This window comes from Gavialis gangeticus, unplaced genomic scaffold, assembly GCF_001723915.1.
Source record: "Gavialis gangeticus isolate Ggan-Ray unplaced genomic scaffold, GavGan_comp1, whole genome shotgun sequence".
NCBI lineage: Eukaryota > Metazoa > Chordata > Crocodylia > Gavialidae > Gavialis > Gavialis gangeticus.
In genome coordinates this window covers 54,095,666-54,118,167 of record NW_017729025.1, presented here as the reverse complement: position 1 = coordinate 54,118,167, position 22,502 = coordinate 54,095,666, and the positions used below count along the sequence as shown (strand labels likewise).

General features: G+C 47.0%; 1 protein-coding gene across 1 annotated transcript; it reads left to right on the top strand.

Annotated features, from left to right (window-relative positions):
- Window positions 1–7: 7 nt before the first annotated feature.
- On the top strand, window positions 8–19,773 carry VASH1 (vasohibin 1). The gene is made up of 7 exons (XM_019518762.1): window positions 8–308; window positions 7,976–8,064; window positions 9,139–9,195; window positions 10,414–10,488; window positions 11,436–11,817; window positions 12,370–12,482; window positions 13,103–19,773. Exons 1-7 carry the CDS (start codon window positions 45–47, stop codon window positions 13,173–13,175), a joined length of 1,053 nt encoding a protein of 350 aa, XP_019374307.1. The 5' UTR covers window positions 8–44; the 3' UTR covers window positions 13,176–19,773.
- Window positions 19,774–22,502: the final 2,729 nt, after the last annotated feature.

Sequence of the window (22,502 nt, the reverse complement as noted above, 5' to 3'; positions counted from 1 at the left end):
CGAGCGCGGTACCCTGAGCCGCCCCGTGGCCGGCGGGCGCTGGGATGCTGGGGGGCAAGGCCGGCGGCGCCGATGGGGCTGCCCCGCGGCAGCGCGAGGCCAGCGAAGGGGCAGCGCAGCGAGAGGAGGAGCAAGAGGACGATGGGGATGAGGACCTGCGAGACGGCGGGGTGCCCTTCTTCGTGAACCGGGGAGGGCTGCCGGTCAACGAGCCCACCTGGGAGAGGATGTGGCGGCATGTGGCCAAGATCCACCCCGAGGGGGAGAAGGTGGCACAGAGGATTCGGGGAGCCACTGATCTACCCAAGGTGAGGGCGCCTGGGAGAAGTGAGCCGGCCACGGGCAGAGCTGCCAGAGAGGGATGGCTGGCAAGCTGGCATTCAGTGGTGGGGCATGGCGCTGAGGTAGAGCTTTACCTCCTGTTGGACAGGCCACTAACAGCAGTGCCCAATGCTGGGGTTCCCGCTGCAGTCAAGTCTCTATCCTGCTGTTAGGACTTGGTGCTCTGTGGTTAAGTAGAGCTTCCCCTTCTACCTACTTTGACACCATGTGCAGCAACACAAAAAGCTACATGTGTGGTAGCTCTAGAGCAAATTGGGAAGATCTGGGATTGGGGCACCGAGCCCTGAACTGGAATTCATTTCTGAGGGGTCCTGCCTTGCCTCTGCACTCATAGGGGCTATATAATAATGTTGGACACTTGGCTATTTAACTCATCATGACAGGTGGTGTGCTGTCAAGTGATATGACTTGCAGGGCAGATCAGGGAAGGGAGCATGCACAGGTTGGAGGCCAAAAGAGATGTACAGCCCTTCACAGGTGTGAAATGGGAGAGGGGACAGTAAAATAACCAGGAACAAGCTTATGGCTACTGGGGACAGTTTTAAACTGGGGAATTCTGGCACTGTGGCAGTGTCTGCCAGGAAGGCGGTTTTAAGGATAGAGAGGTTTAAAAGCCGATTAGATGACACCTTATATGGCTTGAATGGAGGGCACTCTTGCTGTTAACAGGGCATCAGACTAGAGGTCCTTTGTGCATTTCTCGGGCCTTATGTCGGAGCATCCTTTGAAAAGGGAAATACAAGATCGTATGACTTAACCTTGATGCTGTGTTGAGGCCTTTATGAAAGTTGCCATTTTAGCATGTGCGTATTTTCTGGTATAAATTCTTTTTGGTATAGTCAGATACCCAGATTAAAAGTGCTTGGCAAAGACTCAGTAAGTCTCTTAATTGTCCTGTGCAGGAGGCATCTCTCTAGCCATTTAAAAATGGAGGAAACCAAAGTACAAAAAGATGAGGTCATTTGCTCAGGCTCTCACAGCAAAGGCTTATCTACACAGGGAAACTAGTGTTAAATAAGCTTGGCAGTGACTTTTGTTTTTATTTTACAGTGCACTAGCCCTCCATGCTGCTTTTGGTTTTCACTAAGTGTCTTTTTGTGGTATAGTTTAATTCACTTCTCTTGCAGTGTCAGGAACAAACCTTGAGTTCTCATTTCTAGTCCCATTTTCAGAGTCCCAATGCTCTCCACCCTCCTCCCATCCCCCGCTTTCTCTCAAGACTCTGAAAAATAGCCTGGGTGAGCACTCAGGGTGCCTTTTTGATTAATCAAAACTTAATCATCATCTACCCAAAGGAAAAATGAATCATTTGGGTGAAGAAGGAAGGAGGGGGAGCTAGCGGGGGAGGGTCAGAAATCTAAAGTCATGCGGGGAGGAAAAATTGCTCTTTTCAGTCTCTTGCAGTCCATGCTCTTGAGGAACTCTTGCTGGTTCCCATTTCACTTTGTCGTGCATAGCATCAGTGCCAAAGGCCTACAGTCAGTGGATGCAACTGGCACAAGCTCCTTGAGCAACACCAAGTTGAAAGCTGGGCGGTATCCATTTTGGTAGTTGCCAGCACCATTATATACCAGCCTAGCTCGTGCACTTCATTCAGTGAGACCAGCACAGAGCGTGTTGCTTCCTCTGGGCTGCTGCATATTATTAGAAAACTATCACTGGCTCAGGGAAATGGAGAGAAGGCTTTGCCTGTGCCACTGCCCCGTCTCTCCATCCTTCCAGCTTGAGCAGTGGGGAGCTTTGTCTATGCCTCCACCAGGGCCAGGCACTGGGAACTGTGAACATGTCATTTCCACTAGCCCATGGAGAGTTGCATGAGGTTGGGTATCTGCTAACCACATCTGTGCTTCTACCCTCCTCCCCTCCCCTGCTTCGCCTCCCTCTCCTGGGTGGTGGCATGTGCAGCTTCTAGCTGGTGGGGAGCTATGCTGAAGCTAGGAAACAAGAAGCAATGGCAGCATGGACACAGTTTACAGATGCCTGGCCCAGGTGCAGCTTCCAGCTGCCTGGCCCCAGACCCAGAGTGGGGGAAGCTCTCCATTGCTGACACACCACTAAAGCCAACCAGCCTGCATTAGACTGGAGTTGGGGTGTTCTGGCTTAGCTTGTAGAAAGTTGGCGGCCTCTGAGTAAGGGTGGTGGGCTCTTGAATTTCTGGCCCTGTGGGGCAGATAAACACCCTGGATCTGGGCCATGGACCAGATTCCATGGGCAGGTCCAGTCCATGGATCAGATTCGGTGTGCAAAAGGCATGTGGAGTCAGTCTGCATGTGCAGTCCATTATACCCCTACACACTGGGTCTGGCCAGGATGTGACCCCACACTCTGGATCTGGCCCTATGCATCAGATTTGGATGCATGTGCCAGTAGTTAATACTGCTAGTGCACTGTCATTGCCAAATTTCCAAAGCACCAGTGAGCTAGGGAAAGAGAAGAACCCCTCCTTGCTTGCAGTAATGAACCTGTTTCTGATCAGTATTTACCTTGTCAAACCCATCTGTGTGAGAAGATCTGATGCATCAAGCTTCAGAGAAGTAGAATTGGAGCATATAACCATATTCTACATGACTGGCTCCCCTAAGAAACTGTTGTCATTCAAATGCTGGAAGCCAAGTGGGTCACCTTAGAGATGTAGGAATTACCCTAACTAGTGTTTAATATAAGGTGTTGTGCTTGAGCTCGTGGTTGATATCAGATGCTTAAGAGTCAAATGGTGGAGAACAGTACTCTTCCAAGGTCCTCCCTCCCCCATAAAATAAACTCCACCGCCTGAATTAATTGTAGTGAGGTGCATTTGTGGTACGATGTGTTCATAGGTGGATCTAGAATTTTGAACAGGGAAGTTCAGATAGTGAAGTGCGTCAGTACATATAGAACAACACCTATTTTTCTCCAATTAAAAATAAACTAGAAGCTTTACTAATATGCTAAAGGCCTAGGGCTGTGCTATTCAGTTTAAGACTGAAACAAAAATATAATTTCATTGGAATGAGTTAAAAATAGTCTTCAGAGCTGTAAAATAGAAGCTTCATTACCAGGAGCAGCTATCAGTCAGACAGCAGAATTGCAGAAGGGTAGTTTAATTGGTGCAACATCAAGACCATTACAAAGAAGAGTGGGTCATTAACCCTGGAGAGTGAAGAGTTTAGAAGGGATCAGGTAGTTGGTTTTAAACTTTGAGTGGAGCAGGAGTCAAAGGGAGAGGTTTAAGTGCACCAGTGCAACCCCCTCCCCCAGATCCCTGCCCTGGATGTGTCACCTACTGTGCTGGACTGTCTGTTCAGCTGTGGCATTCAGCAGTGCCTATGGGTTTCACTGGGCTCCTTGGTTTCCCCATAGTATGTCTTGGATGCCTGCTGAGCTCTGCTAGGTTCATGAAGCTTTGTCCTGTGACTGGGGCAGAGGAAAATACGTTGTCTTACTCTCAAGTGCTACTGTCAGATAATGCCAAAAAGAGCTGCCATTTGTCAGCTCTGTAAAGCTTTCTCCTGTTCTATGGGATCTGATTAATAGTGACATAGTTAAGCATTGACACCTAAGCAACCATGATTGGGTACCTGAGTTAGCATGTTTCTAAGCTAAGTGAGGTCGGATTCCCCCCCAGCCTCTGTCTGCTATTGTTGCAGGCTCTCATCAGACTCAATTGGGCATCTCACAATTAGTTACATTGAAAAGAAATCTCTCTTCCTATGGGAACCATAGTAGGAAGAGATTTTCATCTTTAATTGATAACGATAGATGTTTTCAGCCTTTTAACTATCTCTTCCTCTTTGAAGCCTGCTGATCATAGAAAAGCAGGGTTGGAAGGGACCTCAGGAGGTCACCGTGTTGATTCCCCGCCCCCCCGCAGGATCATCTCTATTTAAGACTATACAAGTGTTTCTTTAACCAACAAGTTAATGTTAAGTTCACATAAACATGACAGAGGGAGGCTATTTGACTGTTAACTGGCACCATCTTCCACTACCCAGTTCAGAGGGCATAGCAGCTCTCTTGCCAATGGTCCTAAGTGACTACATACCTCCAGGGCTGTCCACTTCCAGATACAGTTTAGCATTATCCACAGGAGAATTCCAAGACTCTTGCTTCGTGTTGCTGTTTCACCGAACTGTGCAAGACTGTTGAGTGTCACCTGTATGAAAGGGCCCTTTTCAATCCCAGCAGGAGGTGGCCCCTGGTAGAGATATAGTATGGGCTGCCTGAAGGAATTGTTTTTTTTCTCCTGAAATAACTGCATCACAAAGTTAAGCCAGCAAAAGCACAGTCAGTTTAGGTATGGCCATACCAGGGATTTTGTTGGCAGAGCCATGGCAACCAAAGAGTATCATCTTTGCCCAGTGCTGGCTGGCAGAATTTTGTAATGTGGACCTGGCTGTCAATGACAAGCTGAAACAGACTTAAAATATACTCTTTTCTTACCTTCTGCTTGTGTATGTGGTGGCAACTGGAAAGGCATTTTTGTGATATGGCCTCCTCCAAACCTGGAAGCAGGGCTCCTTTAGCTGGGGCAGGGCAATGGCATTTTACAGCAAATCAAATTAAAGTCCAAGCACCCAGGGGAATGACTTTAGTTACAAAATCATTCCCCTGGGTGCTTGCACTTTGATTTGGGGGGAAGCTTATGGTCTTGGCTACACTGAGCTTTGCGATGTGGGAAAGAGCTGAAAGTGACCATTGTACTTTTCAGCCGCTGCTGACCTTTCTGGTTTTGATGGAAAAAGTTGTACGGTATCTCTGCAGAGCTGACAGTCATGTAAGCCACATGGGTGTGTGTAGTGCTGTACAAATGCACAGGCAGATGCGCTCCCTGCCTTAAGGGAAAAGGAAGTTCCACATTCTAAATAGAAGAGTTACAGGATGCAAGGGTAGAAGCAAGCAGGCTGGTAGCTGAGCAGTGAAGGGACTGGGGGGGAACCCAGAGAAACAGTTGGTGCATAGCAGGCTGTGCAGTGTGTTCTTGGGTTTGCGTTGTGTTTTGGTTAAACTACAGCTGCCAACTTAACTTCAGGGCTGTGTTGATAGCAAGAGTGTCTCTTGAGGGGCTAGGTGCTTGGACACTAGGATTATCTACAGAGAACATATACAGGAGTATATACAGGGAAACAGCTGTTAAGCTTACTACCAAAAACTACCTCCCTGATATTCCTAAGGGAGAAGGAGATGTGGCTGTGCCTCTTCCAAATCTGTCTTGCTTCATATTCTGCTTGGTTCAATTTAAGCATAAAACCTCAGCTTTTCTCCAGGCCCCTTCCCAAAAGCCAAGTTTCAGTCCCATCTGTGCAGCCAGTCTGTCTGGCAAGAGTTCAGTGCAATAGCTCACTGTGTACAAGTCTGGGAACTGTCAGATGTAACCCAGCCATCAAATAAGGAGAGACCAAAAATGTAAGAAGCTGCCTGCCTCATTGGGGACTGTGCTGCATGCAGTAACTGGAGCATTGAGCCCCAGGAAACAGGGCTCTTCATGGCTGTCTCTGATTTGCTGGTAATTCACCACTGATTTGTTCCTTTACCTGTTAAAAGCTAGATGTAATGTCTTAAGGATAGTGAAGATTGATTAAAGTTTATATGTTTTGGCATCCTCGGATAGATGAGACTAGAAGAAGGGCTAGGCACTAATACTGCTTGGTCGACACAGGGATGAGACACGGACTCTTTCTCTTTCTTTCTCTCATCTCCCTTTCTGCAAGGCAAAATTCTGAAGACCTGATGCTAAGGGAAGTATAGCCCACACCAGGCTGCAGGGCCGTATCTGAATACAAGAGTGTGGTGTATTTGCATCAGTTTAATTCCTTAAGGTGCAGAAAGTTATTTTCTGTTAACTAGTCCCCCACAGAGGTGGTTTCCATTACACAGTGCATCAGGGCATTACATATTCCCCAGAGGGAAAGAGGATCTGAGAGAGGAGCAATTTCTTCCAGCAGAGAAAAGAGTAACTGAGAGGAGCCAGCAATTTGTGATGTTAATATGCATCTAACCAAAATGCAACTTTAGCCCCAGGAGTTAATTTTAGCCGCTTTTCTTCATTCAAATGCAGCACAGAAGTCAAGCACTGAAAAAAAAAATTAAACCAAGCTGAACACTGACCCTGCCCTGGCTGTTACTTCCTTCATTGTTTTTGCCTGGAATGATTTCCCATGACTCTGTCAACTCATCACTTCCAAACCAATTTAGTTTGCATTCATTCCAGAGACAGCAACTTTCCCAGCAGTATTCAGTGGAGTGTTTCCAGTTCCTGCTGGGACAGAAGCGCAAGCTGTTGGCTATCTCATTGATTCTGCTGTAGGGAGGCTGCAAGAGGAGCAGCTGGTGCCACCTGCCTGCTCTCTACAGGAAGCTGAAGTAAGGTGTTTGCTCATAAAGGGCACCGGAGGCAGTTGGTGGTGCTTATTAGTTTTCCTGCTTCTTTGGATCTTGCCTCCAGGAGCTTTTGGGAAACGGGCCCCTGGAACATCATAGCATCTTTATTAAAAGAACTTCCTGGAAAAAATGTTAGGACTGTAAAGATGCAAATGCTCAAGAGATGGTAACAGCCACTGGTGCATGGAGCCTGGGCACAGCAGAGCAGGGGGAGTCTTTCCTAAGAGGCTGACATCTTACTAAATAAATTAATATACCACTTGGTGGAAGGGCCAGATGGTGGCTCTGCCTTTGGCTGTCTCTTTTCCCAAGGGGAAGGGTAGGAACCAAGCACATTCTTTCTCTTTTAAGGAGGAACTTAATGGCCAAAATCTAACTTTGATGCGGAGTGGGGTTGGTATTAGATCAGGGTGCAGGTGTTAACTTTCCTTAGCTTCTCCTTCCTGTCATAGTTGTACCAAATCTGTCTGGCCAAGTCTTCTACTGAGCAAACGTCTCCCAGGGGCTTTTTGCCAACCCAATTCCCCCTTCTGCTTTGGCTGGGCAGACAGGACCCTTCTTGCTTAGGCTCTTGCTTTAAGCAATGACAAAACATCAAATATCTCTTTCAAAATAAAGAGAAAAGATGGTTGGAAGCCAAGGCCTAAGACTGAAGAATAGGGGCAAAGGTCTGTCTGGGTGGTACATTTGCAAGCATCATTCATCATTGCATAACTTAAAATTGGAGAAGGTAGAGATTGGGGGCAGAGGGAGGGGAGGAGCTCATGTATTATCCAGTCCATCTTCCTGCCAAGACTGGTTCATTCTCAGTGTATTCTTCACGTTCAAGATGCCAGGTGACAGGACTTCCATCCTTACTTTTGGGAGTCAGTTCCGAGTGCCAGCTGCTGCCTATGTTGATGAATTCTTCCTGAGACTTTTCCTTTTATTTCACCTCATGCCTTACATCCTGCACTCCTCATGTCCCCATGCACAGCCAGTAGAGAGATTGATAAATGAATGCACCCTGCTTTAGTTGTCACTCAGCTAATCTCTTCCTGGTTTAAGAAAAGACCTCCTGCCTTCTGTGATGATTTTTGCTGGTGGTGGTGGGTTTTCTCTGCATTCCTTCTAATTCCTTAGCATAAAGATAGAAGTCTGATGTGACTGTGTGCACAAGAAGTCTCCCAAGTAGAGAGGAAAAGCTTACTGCGTTACTGAGAAGACATTCCTATAAGAAAGTGCCAGCATGGGGAGCTCTGCTCTGTGACTAACTGTGTTTTCTCCCTCTGTTCAGATTCCCATACCAAGTGTGCCTGCGTTCCAGCTGTCCACCCCCATCCCTGAGCGCCTGGAAGCCATACAGCGCTACATCAGGGAGCTTCAGTATCCTTTTCTGTTATCATGGGTGCCAAGAAATGCTGATTCAGGAAGAGGCACCCAACCACAACTAAGAAGGGGACATGAAACTTGCTCCCTAAGAGCAGGAAATGGAAATTGGTTAGTTTGCTGTTTCATTCCCTTTCTGCCCACTTGAGTGTCCTTTGGTTAATCCTTTTTTTCACATGGTACAGGCATGAGCCAGGTCAAGCTGACATGTTGCAGGGTCTTCCTCCTCCAGCCAGTTGCAATGGATTGAAGAGGCTGTTCCTTCTAAAATATGCATGTTCAAAGACCTTGCTGCTATACCCACCCAGCTCTTCCAGGAGAAGAGCAGACTGGGGCAGACTGCAAGGTGATTTAGTCCTCTGCCAAACTTAGGTGAGCTAGCACATGAAGAGAACTTGGGCTGTGTGCTGAGACACCTTACTGGGCCTCTCTGAAGTGGCCAGAACAAGATAGTCCTTGCTCTGCAAACCTGTACATATGTAGCTACTGGTATGCTTATGACCTGGGAATGAGACTCCTCTGTACACTCTAGCCTTGAGTACTGGTACAGGGTAAGTGCAAAGGGCATGTGCCATGCAAATCCAAGCAAGTACAATTTTATCTCACTGGTGGGATGTGGAACTGTGTCTGGTTTCAGCCCTGACACAAAGTGAGGAAGGAATTTGTCAGCATCTCTTGTGCAAATCCTGGGGCTGTTTTGCTATTGAGATGGGTCCCATTCAGCATAACAGCCAAAGTAGTTCTGGCATTCGTAGGCTCTGTGTGTTCCTTTGCAAGCAACATCTTGTAGAAGAGGCTGACCAAAAAATGTGGGGTTTAGGGAGGGAAATAAAATGGATTAGAGAAGGGGGCTAATAGAAATAAAACTGGGGTACAAATTAGAGAATGGGAAGATCATGAGGGAGGGGCCTGTTTCGTCTTTCTTTGCTGGTATCATGCTTGTTAGATCATGACCTGGCTGTAAGAACTCTTACTGACATGCTGGTGGCATAATGAGAACCTCCAAACAGTAATTGTAGTATCTGGGCTTTTTGGCTCTTCCATATTGCATGGCCTTAATTTTTGCCTCAGGTACAATCACACTGGGACACAATTCTTTGAAATTAAGAAGAGCAGACCTCTGACTGGGTAAGTTCTGACAGGCTCTTCCTTCCTTCTGCCTTTGTTCTGAGAACTTGCTGTTTCTTTTACTTGCTCCCCTTTCCCCACTCGCCTGCCTTAGTCTGATTCAGTGTCCAGCTTGAATCTGGGTGCCTCAGTGCTGCAGCTGTCCTTCCTGAGGTGATACAGTGCCAGAGCTAGACTCTGCTCAGGATGCAAATGGGCAGAGCCATGAGTTGTCCATTCTCAAGGCCAAGGGCTGGATGTGTTGCTAAGGGTCAGCACACTTGCTTAGAAGAAAAGGTAAACATTTGCTGGATCTGCTCAACTTTTGCAAGCCTCCAATCTGGAAGATAAATTTATGGGCTTCTGTGGACTTTATGTAAAGCAAAACAAAGTCTTGTCCTAAATAAGCTGTCCAAAGGTCAGCTCTAACTTTACAGCATCTGTGACACAAAATCTGGATTGTCTGGACTCTTCCAGGAGTCTAACACTTTGAAAGTAAATGATTTGTGGGAAGGCAGGAAGAAAGAGACATCCCCAAGTACAGACTCTGTTTGGAAAAGGGCTGTGTTTGGTAAACTCCCAAAGAGACAGCATAACATCCATTGTCTTGCACCTGGTTCTACTGCCTGAGTCAGGAGCTTCCTAATCTGCTACCCAAAACCTGGTCTTCCAGGTTTGCTGCAGACCCCACCCACCCTTTAAGTGGTTGTCCAGGTGGCTAAAATGTCTTGGAATGTAACCCACATGAAATCTCCTCTGCAGCATGGGACCAGCCCAGGGAGACCAGGATTGAGTGGTACTTCTGTTCACTCCTTTCCTGCCCTCAGGCCTAGGGTGTCAAGTGCCCCTGGCATTTGGTATCCTGACCTGAGGCTTCTCATCTTGATCATGTGAGTGTGAATTCCAAGGAATTCACTGAGATTCATAAGAGTGGCTCCAGACTTGCAGCACTCTAGGCCAGATTCTGCTGGCCCAGAAGGTGCGTTCTTCTTGGCTCATCCCAGGAGAAACCACAGCAGCAGTGATGAGGCGGGATGAGAAATGACAAGAGGCTGACCTTGACTCTAGTTTATTTTCTGAGGGTTTTCTCCTTCAGCCTTTGTCTTCAGAGGGTTCCCTTCCTCCTCCATCCCTGCAGCCCACTTTACGTGTACACCAACAGGACTGAGTTTGAAGGTTCTGCCTACCACAAACCCTCTAACTCTTCTCCCGTCTTCCCATCCTTATTCTGCCTTGCAGGCTGATGGACCTGGCTAAAGAAATGACCAAAGAGGCCCTGCCAATCAAATGCCTGGAAGCTGTGATCCTGGGAATGTATCCTTTCCTCCTAAATGTGCATGTCTGTTCACCCTTATGTTTTTTCCTCTGTTCCCTCAGGACTCTTTCGTGCTACTGGTGTATTGCAAAAGGCCAAGCAAAGTACTAGAAGTAGGATCAGTTCTTAAGGACTGAACCTCCCTCCTTCTGTAGGATTGTCTCTTAGTCCTTCTGGACCTGGCATGCAGTAAGGATGCAGCACACGTTCCTTATTGTTTTAAATGCTCTAAATGCTCTCTGCAGTGCAGGGAAATACAGAATATCTCTACCTCAGTAGCTCCTGCCCCAGCTGCAGGCTTAGGCAAATGCTCTTTTTGAATTTTGGCCTTCTGCTTCTTAAGATTTGCATGCATAGAGGGGATGACACCTTTTCTTGGGACTTGCCAGGCTGAGTGAGGGTGGGGTCACTTCCTCTGAAATTCTGGAGGTTACTTCAGTGATGGGAAAACATTTGAAACCCATGTCAGTTGGCTGTGGGTCCTGGAGGATTTGGCAGTTATCAAATGCAGTGGTTTCCCTTTATGAAAAGCCACTCTGCTGGTGTCAGTGCTCAGGAGAATGGGCTATACAGAGTCCTTTCCCTCTACAGCTCTTTTGGTTTCTTTGTTAAATGAGTTGATAGGTTTTCTTCCAGCTCCTAGCCAAACAGGGTTATACTTTGCCAAACTGCCCTTGTAATTGGCTTCCTGCATTGGCAGTATTGTTAGAGTGGCCAGGTTCCTGAATGGGAACTGAGCTCTCCCTGACCCAGGGCAGTGTATAGTAGTCTCAAAATAGGCTGGACTTGCACTTTCTCTCAGTTTGTCTCTCAGGGCGTCAGTCTACATTTTGCTGACAACAGCAACTTGCCCAGGTTGCCTGGAAGGTTTTGTTGGGGTGGGAAGAACCTTACCTCCATTTTCTTGGCATCACCAGTTATTTCCTAAATGAGTCCATTTTGCCAGTTACCTCACCAACAACATCACCACACTGGAGCGTTTCCCCATCAGCTTCAAAACTCACTTCTCAGGGAACTACTTTCGCCACATTGTGCTGGGGGTGAACTTTGGGGGTCGCTATGGGGCACTAGGCATCAGCCGGCGCGAGGAGCTCATGTACAAGGCACCCACCTTCCGCACATTGAGTGAGCTGGTCTTTGATTTTGAGGAGGCATATCGCCGCTGCTGGCACACCCTCAAAAAGGTGAAACTGGGTCAGTATGTGTCTCATGACCCACACAGTGTGGAGCAGATTGAGTGGAAGCATTCCATCTTGGATGTGGAGAAGCTGGGCCACGAGGACTTCCGCAAAGAACTAGAGAGACACGCACGTGACATGAGGCTGAAGGTAAGTCAGGATGTAGCGACTGGTGAGTTCTGTCTGCTTCCCTTGGAAGCTGCAGGTGCAAATTCCATCCTTGGTGTCCAAGTCTAGGTGAGTTTATTCTGTTGCGCTTGACTGTTTGATGCATTACTCTGCTGGGGGTATATACAAACTCTGCTGGATGTGTGGCAGGAAGGGAAAGGGGATTAGGAATAGAATCCTTGCCCCCCCCCCCCTGCAGACACTTTGTTCCTAATGGGGATGCAGACCACTCAGAGCTTTCAATCTTGTATAACAGGTGAGCCTTGGAGTTTTTGTGCAGCTGAAGCCAAGCTACTTACTTGCTTGGAAGTCTTGGAGGGAGGGGTGCATCTGAGACTGCCCAAACTGGGTACTGCACATGGGAATATACAATACAACCCCCCCACTCCAGTGCATTCTCTTTCCTTGCCTGTAACTGTTATTTGTATTAATGTCTCCTGATCTAAGGCAATGAAGTCTTTCTGGGTCTTGTTTCCCAGCTGCTTCTGGTACTGACTTCCCTCCCATGCTTTTTTTTTTTTAATTCTCCTACAGATCAGCAAAGGGACAGGACCACCATCTCCCACAAAGGACAGGAAGAAAGATGTGTCCTCCCCACAACGGGTCCAGTCCAGTCCACATCGCCGCAACAGCCGTGGGGAGAGACGGTAAGCAGGGCTTGGTGGTGGGTAGCTTCTTTGGAGGACTTTTCTCGGACTTGCTGAGGAATGTCCCATACTTCTGGATAAAGCAAACTTTTGTGAACTCTTGTTGTTCTCTGTACCATACCTGGGAAGGTGTCTCTTGGTTTGTTCTTTTTTGCTCCATCACTGGTTTTTGTTTTTTTTCCTGTTCCCTGAGGCACTGGTCTTGTGACATCTATATTTGCCTTCCTACTTTAAAACTAGCTGGAGTTAAGGCTGACTGATCTGTACCTGCAGAGGTCATGTTAATCTAGTGCTTGATGTGGAATGTCACAGATTTCTCCAAAAGACACCTAAAACTACACCACTGGCCAGTGAGACCTGGCATGCCAGGGCTGGGGGCCAGTGTCCTTGGAAAAACAGGTCTGGGGACAGGCCCAAGAGCCAAAAGTATTTGGGGTGTGGGTGTTGGCTTCCTATGCCCTTGAGGGATGTTGAGGAGTTACTGGAGGGTGAAGAATAACCATTGTTGCTGTTGTGGTATCCAGGGAAGAGGCTGAAGTTGGGCTGCCTGCTGTTTCCTCAATCTGTGAAAGTTCCTTTGCCAAAGACCCCTGAGTAGTTATTGCCTTATCTGTTCACAGGCCGTCTGGTGAGAAGAAGCCTGCTGATTCCAAAGCAATGCCAGACCTCAATGGGTACCAAATCCGGGTGTGAAGAGTGTCATGCGTTCCATGCCTGGCTCCACAGACTACTCACTGGCCACATTCAGGACCTGGAGCAGCCTGCAGCAAGCTCAATGTGGAGAAAAGGGAAGAAGGCATTGGGTGCAGGTCTTCCAAGATACCTCCTAACAGGCTGACCCTGGAGCTGGATCCCATGGGTCACACAAGATTCACAGGCCTGTTTTTGGAAGGAGTGTGGATTTTCTTCTCTTTTTAAATCCATTTAAATAAGGTTTTTTTTTCATTTTCTTTTTCAAGAAAGCTCTACCAGTTGGTAGAAAGATGCTGCAGGGGGTTGGGAAGCTGCCTGCTGTTTACAATGAAGGCTGGAGAGGGTTGGGCCAGCAGAGCTCAGATGTCCTATAGGATCCTTTGGATGAGAATATCAAAGTGGGAATAGTCCACTGTGCCTCTTTCCCTTTTGTGAGGAAGGTCTCAAACAGTGCAAAGCCCTGGAATAGGGGCAGGGAAGGTCTTGGAATGGAAAGACCCCAGCTCTAGTGCAAAGATTGCAGGTTTGTAACTCCTGTCTTGCTGTAGACCTGCCAGGGGAAGGCAGGAGGGGAGGAGTGGGGGCACTCAGATATATTACTTCCCTCAGTTCTGCTTTGCTCATGATGCAAGAGCCTCATACAGTGCACATTCAGTGCAGCCTGCAGTCTGACCTCCACGTTTCATTCATCTGAGCCAGGGCACATGGAAGACGAGTGTCTCATTTTTTACTTGCGGATGCTTTGTTTCCCTTCTCTTCATGGTAGGCTGCTGTGGCAACGGGGTGATGGTGCCTGACTGGCAGGCTGGCTGGCTGGAAGCCTAATCTCTGGCCAAAGCTCTTGGTGTTACTTCTTAGAAGCTGATGGTGACAGCTTTAGCCATGAGGTGCAGGCTCTGGGATGAAAGTGATGGAGGGGATCATCTGACAATGAGCAATTCATGGAAGATTCTTCCCTCCTCCCCTCAGGAAGAGGGGGTTTTAACTCCATCCTTGCCATCAAGTTAGTGAGCCTCTTCTCATCCTGGATTTTGGGTACCAGCATTAAAGTAAGTATTCAAGCTACATGCCAGGCTCTGTTCCAAAGGCCTTTGTGATTGGGCAAGATAAGGTAGTGGCTTCTGGTTCCTATGCCCATGTTGCTCTATTCATCCCTTTGCCCTCATTTACAGCTGGTAGTGGCCAAAGCCTCCCTCAGTGCCTGTAAAAGTGCAGTGCATTGCTGTCTCTAAGAATGCAGAGAGCATTTGCTCAGCAAATCCCCTGTGGCAGTCCCTTTGGGGTGGGTTAAGAAAACACCACTTTTCCTGTTCCCTCACAGCGTATTTCCTGGGTAGAAAAGACCTGGTGTGATGCAGCGCTTTGTTCTCACTGAATAACAGCTCATCTTCTCTCCACTCAACTTGATCTATGCTTACCAAGAGACCAAGTTCTGAGCAACTTAAGGTTGGGGTGTGCCAGAAAGGTCAGAAACAAATGCCCAAGTTAGGGAGTAGAACTTGGTGTACCACCCGGATCAAGACCTAAACGTCTGAAATTACTGCTGTAGAGCATCCACTTCCCCTTCTCTTCAGCCTGGCCTGTTTGGCCTGCATTTGTCCATCCTCCTCCTGGGAGCACAGCCATGTTTCTGCTGTTATGACAGCCAGGTTGTCTTGCTGCACTACCTGACCATTCTACCTGATTACAGACTGGGCAACTCCGTAAAGGAGAGCTGTGTACTACAGATTAGAACTGAGGAGCCCTGTGGCCCTTCTGTATGGGGCCTACACTTGGAAGAGTGGGGATGCTAGAAATCAGGAGTGAGGTAGATGATGGGTTGGTGAGTCAAGGTTGAGGTGTATGGACATAGCTACAGGCTGAGGAGCCAGGTCTTGTGACATCACTAAAAGAGTGTCAGACTTGGCAGTATCTAAATCCTATTGGAACAGGGCACATCTTTTTTGACCTTAAACATATTACAAGCTCAGGCCAAGTATCTACCATACTTGTTTGTGTTGTCACAACCAGGCCAAGCCATGCTGTGTCTCGATGTGGATAGCATAGAATAGATTCTTATTCCAATAAAACTCCTCTGAATTGAAGCAGTATTAGCTCTTGAAGCACTGCCCAGAAGTGCTCTAACTGAGCACTTCTGAGTTGTATGCTCTTCACCCTCATTTGAATAGCTGTTCTTTACTCATCACTGCAGCCTGTCCTGCTAGGTTCTTTCTCTGCTCTGTTCTTCCTGCTGTATGGAAACTACACTACAAACCCCGCATACACTTATCTGCCACAAGTGTTCCATTGTACACAAAAAAGAAAGAGTTAATGATTGAGAAATAAGATCATGTGACTGGTCAAGCAACCAGTTATACCAACTTGGTGGGTATTGTGCTGTGTTTCAGGCTGATCTGTCTTAAAAAGTTTGTGTGTATGCTTTACTCTACAATAAGAAGCCACACAGTAGAAATATACTGTGTTTGGCAGCTCTTTCATTCCAGGGGAAGTTGACTTGGTTTAGCTTGCTGAAGGATAAAGCAGACACATGAAACAGTTGCAGAGGATCAGCTGATGAACATTTGTAAGCAGTGATTTCCCTCCCCCACTACTCCTCTTCTCAATCTTTAAATTGGTCTGATTGGTTTCATTTAGAAGTTGCCAGTTAGATGCTCCATCTGGCTTGTACTATGTTCTTGTAAATTACTGTATCAAGAATTGGATATTATGATGATGAAATGCTCTAGAAATACTGTAGGAGCAATTCACAGACAAATGTATATAATGTGGATTATAAGGACCAATTTCACTTCCCTGTATATACTGTTCTGCAGTTGTTTAAGGATCTACGTAATATCATGTGGGAGCCAGTGAAATTATCTACCAAGCTCAAGGCAGATTGAAGATGAAAACAATCAGAAAATAGCCAATTTTCATAAATCAATATACAGCCTCTCCGTAACTGTGGTTCAGTTAGTCAACAAAGGCTCTTGAGAATGAGAAGCCTTGTAGAAAGTACATTCATTAGTTAGACAGGTTTAGAGTTGAGCTTTTTTATTAGGTGGAAAGAAGCAAAAGAGGCCTGCAGTAAAAACCTGGTTAGCAGAGTAAGCCACGTGTTAATAATGCTTTCCCATGAGCAGGGCAAGGGGATGCTATGTGACATGAATGGGTCACCAAAACAGAACCACTAAGCTAAGAAAGACTAAATGCTTTGTTCTACTCTACAGTTAAGTTGTGCAGCTTTCTTCCTCAATGATGGCACTGAGACTAGTAGTTTAACAAATTAAATGAAGTGGATGTTTAAGGGAATGCATAGCAGGTAAGAGTTCTTCAAGGTTTCATAATCATCATCCTTTAGAACAGGGGTGTGAACCATACAGCCCATCAGCCTATGGAGCCTTATGATCTGGCCTGTGCGGCACGGCCCCAGCTGCACAAGACCTGGTGCTGTGGGTACTGCATGTGGCACAGAGGCAAGCATGGGGTGCATGCAGGGCTGGTCCTAAATAACCTCTGTGCACTGGCTTGGGCTGGTGTAGACTGGCTTGGGCTGTAGCCACTGCATAGGACCAGTCTGATCAGGCACTACACACAGCATGCACTCTGTGCTGGCTTCCTTTGCTGTGCGTTCAGCACACACCAGTCCCACTTCAGGATTTGCACTGTACACAGCACATGGGCTGCATACAGTACAGGGGTTCCAGGGCATAGGCTGCATGTGGCACCCTGCCAGACCAGCCCTGCTTGCTGGCTCTGGTTTGCATGGATGTCCTGGGGCCTGATTCAGACCAGCCCCAGAGCCAGCATGCAGGTCAGTCTACCAAGGCACCACCTGAAGCCCATGCCATGGACCCCTGACACCACAGATGCTGCACATGGCACAGGGGGACACTCTGCATCTGGCCCCTAGATTGGCCCAGTGACCATCTTCCAGTCCATGGGGATGGATGAGTTTGACACCCCTGCTTTTGAGCATTCTGCAGCTGGGGGCCTGAAAGATTATCCTCTTTCACAATGTAGTATGCAACTAAGTATATTAGAAGAAGCAGGAGAACTACTTGAGGCTTCTCACATCACTGTTTTAATACAATCTGTGCCAGAGGTTCACTGGTGGTGCTCTTGCATTCCTACATTGGGGGAAGCATGGGGAGACTGGAAACAACCCAATAATTACACTCTTGCTCCTACTCTCTCCTTACCGCTGTAAGAGCAACTGTAATGAGACATGAGCCAGTTCACTATAACTGAGCCTGCCTCGCTAAGGGGGCAGAGGTCTCTGTGGCAACAGGCAAGAGAATTTCTACAGTGAATCTTCTGCTATGGAAAATTAGGGTACACAAAATATTTACCATAACCTGTAATTCTGCTGTTGAGCAGAGAGAGAGAAAGTCAATACTGTCTGCAAGAAAGCAGCAGCTTGGCTACTAGACCCAAACCTAGGACTCCAGTGGAACTTATGCCTGGAGTCTGTCCTAATACTTTTCCCAAACCTCTGTAAAGAAAAGAACTAAAGAGCTATTGAGAGTGAAGGAGAGGAGGACTGTCTCTATTCTTTGATATTCACATGACAAAATGTGAGGCTAAGGCCATAGGAGTTTGTCCTTGTTGCTGCCTCAGAGCCAGCACTAGCATGGTGCCTCTAAGATTGAACATAAATGACTAATATGGGGGATTTTTTTTATGGTGTGTGTATAGATTTTTTTACTACTGCCCCATTTTACATTCACTTCCTAGTACAAGGGGAGGTGCAATCTTTTTGGCAGACATGCTATAAATTAGCCCTGCATCCTCCCTGTGTGCCACTCTGTTCCCCTTCCTCTGCCTGATCTCCTGCTCTGCTTTTTTCCAGTGCTGCCTGTCCCCTCCCCAATCCATTGTGTGCTGCACCAAGGCTGCCCGTGGCACTTCTCCTATAGGTTAACTGCACCTGTCCTAGTCTATGCCTTTCTGAAACCAGAAGGAAGTGCCTCCATACACCAAGAAGGGCTAGACCCTGCTTGTACTATGTATGTAGCCTATGTAGGCTTAAAGGGAAAGGCCTTACTTTAACAGGTGCTGAATTCTTGTTAGCAAGAACATTTCTCAGTATGGATTTTGGACTTAAAACACAGCCTGTCCTAGTAAAAGGTGGCCTGGGAATAGATAGGGCCTCTGACACCAGCCCAACTGGCAACTTTGAGGACTTTTTCAGATGAATGTGCTAGCAAGTATAAAACAACAGATTCCTTCTAAAGGGGGTAACTCTACCCTGGTTTAAGCACACTGAGCTGCTAAGCTAAGCTAAGTGTGAGAGCACACCTTCACCAGAAGCTGCAATACTTGAGCCTTGTCAAACCCTGACAAGCCCCAGCTAGAAAAGGTGTGATACTGTGTTAAAGTGATTATTTTATTCTTATGCCACTGTGCACATATAGCGCATCTTGGTAGTGTACTCAGTTCCCACAGCTAGAGTAAGTGACCCCACAGCCTTGGCTGGTTGTTGTTTGTATTGAGCAGAGAAAAGGAGCAGTAAGTTGTTTGCACAGTAGCTGTAGTCCTGTTACCAGATCTGTGTCATGTGAAGAATGTTGGCTTAGTCTTTCAGTTGAAAACCTTGACCAGACTCCCGTCTAAACGATCACTGGTTCACGTGTTGTGTAAATCCAGTCACAACTGTTTTTAAATCAAAGAAACTATACTGAAGAATCCTCTGCTGCCAGGAGGCAAAAGCTTGGATTAGAAGGAAGCATTCAGTTTACTATTTCTAGTGGCTGGAAGCTCCAAGGGCACTGGCTTTTGCTCCTGATTTGGGCCAGTCACTTTAGCAAGTTGCTTCTTATGATTGAAGTATTCAGAGCAGCCTGGTGTCTAGGGACTAGATACAAACAGGGTAGGTTCTATACCCTGTCTGTTTGTTGTGCAAGTCTGCTTGGTTGAAATAGCACCATGTGCTCTACTACTTTTGCACTATTGTCCTGTTTGATATATAGAACTTGAACAGGGGAAGCCTGTTGCCCAACCCAAGAAAGCTGCTGCTGCTCCTCTTGCTTCAGCACAGCTGGAACCAAGCGAGATGCTGACAACCCCTGTGCAGGCAAGATGAATGTCTCGGGGAGTTTATAAAGCTTACCAGTCTCCTCAGCAGATATTTACTCATATCAATGACCACTCTCCCTCTTGTGGGGGTGCCCCTGGCCTTGTCTGCTCAGGAGCAATCCATCTTAGGCCAGGATGGCAACTGAATCCCCTATAACCTCTGCAGAGCAGAGTCCCCCCCGCACCCCCTCCCCAGGCCCTTCCCCCAGCCTCCAGGCCAGGGCTGAGATGGTGCTAGTGGGACCTGTGTGGTCCCTTCCTTATGCATCAGTATTCTCTTCTAGCATCTGTCCAGTACTCCAGAATAATTTACCTCTTATCACTGGAGCAGCTCAGAACCAAGATTACTTTCTTCATGGACTTAACAAGTGTCTTTTGTAACAAGTAGCAATTCCGTGTACCTGTGCAGCCAACACAGAACCAGTATTTAGATTTAGTTCTTACTGCACCTCTGTAGCCCTCATGTCAGTATTTCCTCTTCCTGCTTTTCATACTAGAAAATAAAATTAACCTCTGCACACACTTGTGCAGAGAAAATAAAGGTTGCCTCTGTCTTCATTATGGCTAGTAAGACCTAGAGAACAGATGGTTAAATTACTTGTCTGCTGAAAATAGGGTTATATCATTTCTCCTGGGGACAGATGCATGGTTTTGAAATCCAGCCAAAGGACTAAATGCAGATAGGCTACTACATATGTGTTGTTGCAGGAAAGAGGAAAAAAAGATCCCCTGGGGCAAGAATCTCTGCCTTATGAGCTTACAGGTAAGACTCTGCTAGCCACAGTCCCAGTAGTAGAGCAGGAACAGGACACATGGCTTCCTGGCACCAGAGCAGACTCTTCATGATGTTGACAATCAAGCTGAAGCAAAGTGGTGTGTTGGGCCCACAGCAACTGCAGCTTGGGAGCAAAGGCCTTTCACCCTCTGATATCCAAATGATGATCCAGCCTTCTGTCCTTGCAAGAACAGCAGATGCTGACCTAACTTAAGCTTGTAAACAACAGTCCAGGGGCCTTCTCAGATAACACATCCCCCTGAGGCCAGCCAGCAGTTCTTAAAACCAACAGCATTAAAGAAAACAGGAAGCTGCAAAACTCTATTCCTTCCCATGAGGGAGGATCCAACTTTATTTAGTATGAGGTCTTTCAGATGGAGCATATCCTTCAGAGCTGTAGAACAGCAGCATGTGAGCAAAAGACATCATATAGGCAAAGCTTACAGCTGATGTAGAAGTAAGAGAGGTAGGATTAGGGTAGGTACTCCCACCTGCCCAGAAGACAACATGCAACAGTCCCTCTAAATTGAAATAATCTGTGAGAACAAGCTCTGCATTCATGGAAGCAATGCAGCAGTATTCATAAGTAGTGGCACCAAGCCCCTTGTCAGCTCACGTTTCTGCCCCCTGTCTCCAAAGTAGCTATCCCTTAGATCTGCAAGGTGTGTAAGCCAGTCCCTTGCTTCCTACCCCAGCAGGTCTAAATTCAAGGTAGACGATAAAATGTTCAAAATTATACTGGAGGTTGTTGTACATTCCGTGAAGCTGCTGTTTCACTTTACAAGCTAGAACAATGCCCATTCCTCCACCAGGACCTGCCATCTTTTGAGCAGCTGAAGGTTAGTGTTTCAATATCCCTACAATGAACGTATGAGAGTATAGGTCAGACTGAGTGGTAGATGGGAGCAAGGCATCAGTTTGCCCAAGGCTGTACAGCTGGGCTTAGACTGCAAGTTTCCAGCCCCTCTAGGACTCCCCAGCAGCTGATACTCTCTTAGGCCACCTGGTGCCATTACTAATTTCTGCAGTTCCAGGTTTTCACTCAGTATCAGGCCATAATACTTGCCTTTTCTGTAAGAGTCTATATAAGCTGCTCTACCTGCTAGAAAAACAATTCAACCAAGGGTAATAAAATCAAGGCCAAAAAAGCCACCAAAAATCACCACCCACTTCTCTCAAATCAGTAGTTGCAAGACTTCATCCCCTCTATCTTGCCTGCTGTACTTTAGGGGCCATGTGAACCCCACTCACAGGAAGTGGACTTAAGAGTTACCTGAAATATTTTATACCCAATACCCTGACAGCTCAAGCAGAGTACATTAACCCAGAGACTACAGGTGAACTCAAACTCTTTAATAACTTCTAAATGTCTATATCCAGCTGCTGAAGAAACATCAGTACCCTGGATGTAACAACCGTGTCAACAGCTCTGAAAGCAGCTGGCAGCATATATGCCTTAGAAGAAAAGGTATGAGGAATAGAAGAACCTGACCAAAAGCTGGAACTCTGTTAATTGTTACCAACTGTCTATCCTTTTCTATTTATGCTATCTCCCAAAAACTGGCTTAGGAAAATATACTATTTATCAAGAAGCAAAGAGATCAGAATTTCCAAGTAGGCAAAAGAGTCCAGCCCTTACTATCCCCAGTTGGCTCTGTTCAGAGTACACTACAAGTTGCCATCCATCTAAACTTTTACCTAACAAAAACACACACAAACATGAATGTGCCTCCTTGCCTGCAAGTTTCCTGCAGCTGGACTAGTTGATATTATAATAAGGTCACATGGGGCCTCAAGAGAAGGCTCTATTTCCTTACAGCACACTGGATCAGAGCAGGATCCAAGCACATTCTCACTTCCCTAGAACAAAGGTATTCCTGCAGTTCTACTTCCTCCTGGAAGGATGTTTTCAGGTCCCTTCACAATCCATCAGAGAAGTACAGCAAACACTACTATTGCCTGGTTAAGCATTTCAGTCATTAGTGGTAGAGATAAGACTATATATGGAAACTTAAGAACCTTATTAAATGGTAATTCTGGGCAGCTCCTGGAGCTCTTAACACCCGGGTTGTCTGCACATCAAACACCTGAAATTAGTTTTAAGCACTCATTAGATGGCTCAAAGTTACCCACGGCAGGATTATCTCTGATCCCTGTTAGCCCAGCTAATGTTACACTAAGGTTTAGCCACTTTAGGCTACACTTCAGTAGTGTAAACACCCCACCTACCCCCATGCTGTCCTAGATTGGGCTCACTGCCCCCTTTCCCCAGTCCGCCACTTTCTTGTGGCTGCCCACATTGTCCATCCAGGGAACAAGCAGGGAATGATTACCCTGCCTGGCCACCTGCTGCTGCTGCTCACCCCAGAGAAGAGAAGCAGCCCATAGGGGCTGAACCGGCAGCTTAACCCTTCCCTGTCTGCTCCCCAGGACAGCCAGCCAGGCAACCACAAGCAAGTGGGGGGGGGGGGCGGGGAGAAAGGGAACTGGACAGA

Coding starts and splice junctions, on each gene's coding strand:
- VASH1 (XM_019518762.1), top strand. CDS start 45: ATGCTGGGGGGCAAGGCCGGCGGCGCCGATGGGGCTGCCCCGCGGCAG. Junction 8,065..9,138: donor CGCTACATCAGGGAGCTTCA/GTATCCTTTTCT, acceptor TTTTTGCCTCAG/GTACAATCACACTGGGACAC. Junction 12,483..13,102: donor AACAGCCGTGGGGAGAGACG/GTAAGCAGGGCT, acceptor ATCTGTTCACAG/GCCGTCTGGTGAGAAGAAGC.